Source organism: Papaver somniferum, chromosome 1, assembly GCF_003573695.1.
Source record: "Papaver somniferum cultivar HN1 chromosome 1, ASM357369v1, whole genome shotgun sequence".
In the NCBI taxonomy this organism is placed as follows: domain Eukaryota; kingdom Viridiplantae; phylum Streptophyta; class Magnoliopsida; order Ranunculales; family Papaveraceae; genus Papaver; species Papaver somniferum.
This window is the reverse complement of record NC_039358.1, coordinates 133388866-133393375: the sequence shown is the minus strand read 5'-3', so window position 1 is coordinate 133393375 and position 4510 is coordinate 133388866. Positions and strand designations below refer to the sequence as shown.

At 39.0% G+C, this 4510-nt stretch overlaps 1 protein-coding gene across 1 annotated transcript; it reads left to right on the top strand.

The window, feature by feature from the left end:
• The first annotated feature begins 242 nt into the window (after positions 1-242).
• On the top strand, positions 243-4112 carry LOC113301360 (KH domain-containing protein At5g56140-like). Its single transcript, XM_026550128.1, has 7 exons — positions 243-691; positions 920-1005; positions 1682-1827; positions 2519-2638; positions 2762-2878; positions 3171-3314; positions 3406-4112. Exons 1-7 carry the CDS (start codon positions 567-569, stop codon positions 3553-3555), a joined length of 888 nt encoding a protein of 295 aa, XP_026405913.1. The 5' UTR covers positions 243-566; the 3' UTR covers positions 3556-4112.
• The last annotated feature ends 398 nt before the right edge of the window (positions 4113-4510 follow it).

Genomic DNA, 4510 nt, shown 5'->3' with positions numbered 1-4510 from the left:
ATCTTCAGCCTAGAAACATTGGTTGTTTTCGTAACCGAAACAATTTGGTGAAGGTCAAATATAGTCAAAGAGACTATGTTTATTATTAGCAACAGCGCACACTCACAATCATTGAATCAGCAGAACAGTAATATTATATGGTTTTTTTCTTTTTTTCTTTTTTGTATCTGCAGTAAAAACCTAGGACCGTGTTAAAAGCTGTTTGTATGTATGTCCTTGATTTGTGGACAGTATCACGATTCGTAGTAGAGTCGTAAAAAGGAGTAAAATCAAGAAATCATCGCACGACAACTCTTCTCTCCAATCTCTCTACCCTAGACTCTCTCTACTACTATTAATCTATCTCCAGATCTCTATTTCAGTTTTGCATAAAACTCTTCTCTTCTCTCTTTCTTCTTCCACCGCCACCACCGCCACTGACCAACTCTAGGTTTAGTAACTAAGTAAAGAGATATACTAGGCGCCGCTCTGATTCCACAGCCGCCGCCACCACCATCGCTAACAAAGTCTACTCCTGGTTTGATTTTGGATTGGGTATAATCTAATCTGGCAAGATCCGATCAAATATGTCTTCATCAGTTGGAAGGTACATGGCTTACTCACCATCTCCTTCTTCAAGTACTACCGCTCCTCACTCTCCTCACTTCTCTGGAATTCGCTCTGCTACTACTGCTCTCGTCGAACAAGAGAAGTAATTTACGAAACCTATTCCTATGTTTTTTTTGTTTTTTATTTAATCAACTGTTTGTATTGGTTTAAGGTCATCGTATTCATGAGATGATGTGATTATACTGTTATGTTTTTGCTATTCTTATGTAATATACTTGATCTTCATAATATGTTAATGGTTTTGATTTTCGGATACTCAGTGATGTAGTTGCTCTCCTTTGCTAATTTCTGGCATTTGGGATGCCTGCAGGTACCTCTCAGAGTTATTGGCTGAGCGTCAGAAGCTGAATCCTTTTATGCCAATACTACCTAACTGTTGTCGCTTGTTGAACCAAGGTCAGTTTCCAACAACATTAGCCAATTTTATTTTGCTACATAGTGGAGCTGTCTTTATTGTTATTTGCTTAATCCTGGTTGATCCAATACCACATGTATGTTTTATCTTTTCATCAAAGAATATAAAATATTTGTGGTTTGGTATAAATTGTGTATCGTGTGGTAAAGAGTAGTGTTCAAAGGAGAATCTGTCGTCGTGCTGTAATTGCACTTCTTTGATAGAGAATAAAGTGCTAATGTTGTCTGTACAGCTTCATGATGGACGGACAATGTATACATTGGCGACATGGAGTTTCTAATGACGTACTAACATTAATAGAGTCTAATATCTAACCTACTGATTTCACCGAGTTAGTGTTATCAGAATGGGTTTTAGTACTACCTGCTTATGAGCATTCAAAGGGATCGCTGGTCGCTTGCCCTCGTTCTGGTCTTGTTAAGCTCTCACATTCGTATTTTCCAATTTGCCCAACTACCTTCAAGTATAACTGATCTACATGCTATTTAACGTGCTCTAGGTTACATATTTAACTTTATTACAGTAGAGAGTGCTAATTCTGGATCAACCCATTTAATTAACCCATGGTGTATGTCCATTTGTGGCAGATGCTGACTAATATATTAACAAAAGCTAACTAGTGTACATCTTATTCTTGAAATTGACATTTTGGAGCAGAAATAATGCGTATAACCACAATGTTGGGGAATGCATCACTTTTTGAACAAAGTGGGCTTGAACATGCTAGTCCCTTGTCATCTGGAGGATTATTTTCGAATGGAGGAGCTGATATTAGTGGATGGGCATCAGCATTTCAATCAGAAGTATGGATACTGACCATTAACATAACTCCTTTTCCATCTAATTTTACTTCTTTCAGAAGCATTCTGACTTAATTGTTTTACATCCAGTGCTAACCTTGACTTTTGTTTTTTAGTGGTGATACATCGGATATCCAATTTTTCTAAGGTTTGCAGTGTACGACTAACATCGTTGAAGGAAGAATTAGTAGATATTCACCAGTGTGGCTTAATTAACAATCAGAAAGTCGACCATCTTATTATCTTCTTTACATCGTGACCAAACACGTCATTTGTGTATCCTGTGCACCATAACGTAACTCCGGTGCCTAGTATGATCGTATTTAGAAAGGAAACAGCAAGTTCTGAGGCCCAGACAGCGAAATTTCTGTGCATTTTCGACCAGATTAGAAATTTGCCTGCTTGAGATTAGGTTCACTCTCCCCGGAGACGTCTCATAGAACTGTTTGCACACTGAAGCTTCAGATGGTTTGCTTTTGGGTTTTGAAATATTTTGCTAGAATGTTATATGATTTGAGCTTTGGTCATACGCAGGAAGCATGTTAAATGAGCCCATTCTGCATTTACTTTATGTACTTCAATGGTTTGTTTATTGCACGGAATGTTGTGATATATATGCATTCTTAGCAGCTTCGAGACACAATAATCTGCTATGCTTTTAAGTTCTGACGATTTATGGAGTTGTAATCTGCAGAGGTTAGGGTTGCTACAGCAATCATCAGCTCAAAGCTGGCTTGGATCACAAGGTAGCTCCTCGGGTCTTATAGTTAAGAAAACAATTCGGGTGGACATTCCTGTAGACAAGTACCCTACTGTATGTAACAAGCTTCTTTCTCTCTAACATGGCAAAGCCAAATCCCTCTAGGCAGTTGGCTTTCAGGAAAAAAAAAATTTAGAAAGAATTTTAAGGTTTATCTGCATTGCCTATTTTTTACAGTTCAACTTTGTGGGTCGTCTCCTTGGACCAAGGGGGAATTCTCTTAAGCGCGTGGAGGCAAATACGGATTGTCGGGTGCTGATCAGAGGGCACGGAAGCATCAAGGATCCTACTCGGGTAATAACATGATTAATTTTTTGTTTGTTGTTGGTTATGACATACGAGTGACTCAGTCATGCAAAAAAAAACATGAAATGCGCTTTTTTTTAGTAACTGTTACCTGGGCAATTTGTTGCACGTGTCATGTGGTCTGTGGTCGTTGAATAGTACGTTTCATTTGAATTACCATGAGTTTACATAATGATGTTGTGTAACCTTCTAAATTGGTACATAGAAGAACCACTTTTTCTTTTCTTTTCTTCTGGTTCTCCAATCATGAAAACGTCAACCTTGTTTTGATGTTCGATAGGAGGAGATGATGAGAGGAAAACCAGGCTTTGAGCATTTGAATGAACCTCTCCACATACTCGTGGAGGCAGAATTACCAGCTGAAATAATTGATTCACGATTGATGCAAGCCCGTGAAATCCTCGAAGAGTTGCTCAGACCAGTGGTAGATTCCTGCCCTCACAATTACTTAATTCTAGTTTATTTTTCTTTTCCCGTGCTTCATCTTTCTTTCTTCTTCTGTCTATTCAATCCAGGATGAATCTCAGGACTTTTTCAAGAAACAGCAACTCCGGGAGCTTGCGATGATCAATGGTACTCTGCGTGACGAAGGTTCACATATGTCAGGGTCTGTGTCGCCCTTCAACGACAGCCTGGGTATGAAGAGGGCAAAAACAAGGGGCTAGAGGCTCTGGGTCTGCAAATCCAAGATGGTCTTTGGGGCCTGTGGTGTGAAAACTTGTTGTGGATAGTGCCTCTACAATCTGTGTGGTGAGCACTGGGGAATCTCAATTGTCGGTGGAGCACTGGTAACTAAGGCTGTGTCGGTTACTATATGAAGTGTGTTCTCAGTATCTGCATAAGCGGCAGGAGGATGGATGCTTTGATGATAAGTAGGGAAGCTAGTGGGTGCCGCCATTTTCGTTTCTAAAGATTGCCTTCATGTTGGTTGGTCAGTATCATTGTCTGTGTCTAGTCTGTAGTATGATGTTTGTTAGGTCAGAAGTGGTGATAGCAGTTTTGATAAATGGTCCAGGGAAGAAAAAAAAGTTATGTAATGCTAGCTGTTGTCTTTATTTCAGAAGAATAGGTAACATAGACCCTTGTTTGTAGTGTCCTGGTGCCAGTGGGACTTGAATCACTTGATGCAGTGCTTTGTACTCTTTTAGGAGAAGTGTAGGTTGTATTTGAAGTTCCAGAAATTATTAGATGTCGCATTATATCAATTACTGTTTTTTTTTTCTTTTCTTGTTGCTTTTAGCAGTTTATATAATAATTTCAGCTTTCCAACTAAAGTAGAGTTGCAAAAGGGCCGACCCATCCAAACCGATCCCGCACGTACCCGGTGAAACCATGGGTTTTTACTAAAAACCTGACATAGATGGTTTTACGGGTTCGGTGTAAAAACCGACCAAACCACCCGTAATAAACCGATAGTTACAGCCATTGATGAAAATTAATCCTAGTGTCCAATTTTAAATTTTAGATTGGGTCATTTACAGATTGGTCATACTTTTGCAGAAGGTTATTATTGGGGCGTCACACTTCAATAGAGGGGTTTCATTTGGATTTTTAATGTCCAAAAAAGTGGTTATGGGATATCCTAACACATATACAAAATGTCTAGATTACCCTTTAACT

What these genes read in the sequence shown, in the direction of transcription:
- LOC113301360 (XM_026550128.1), top strand. Translation starts at nt 567, where the DNA reads ATGTCTTCATCAGTTGGAAGGTACATGGCTTACTCACCATCTCCTTCT. An exon ending in GCTCTCGTCGAACAAGAGAA is followed by an intron (nt 692 to 919) that starts GTAATTTACGAA and finishes GGATGCCTGCAG; the next exon opens with GTACCTCTCAGAGTTATTGG. An exon ending in GCATCAAGGATCCTACTCGG is followed by an intron (nt 2,879 to 3,170) that starts GTAATAACATGA and finishes GATGTTCGATAG; the next exon opens with GAGGAGATGATGAGAGGAAA.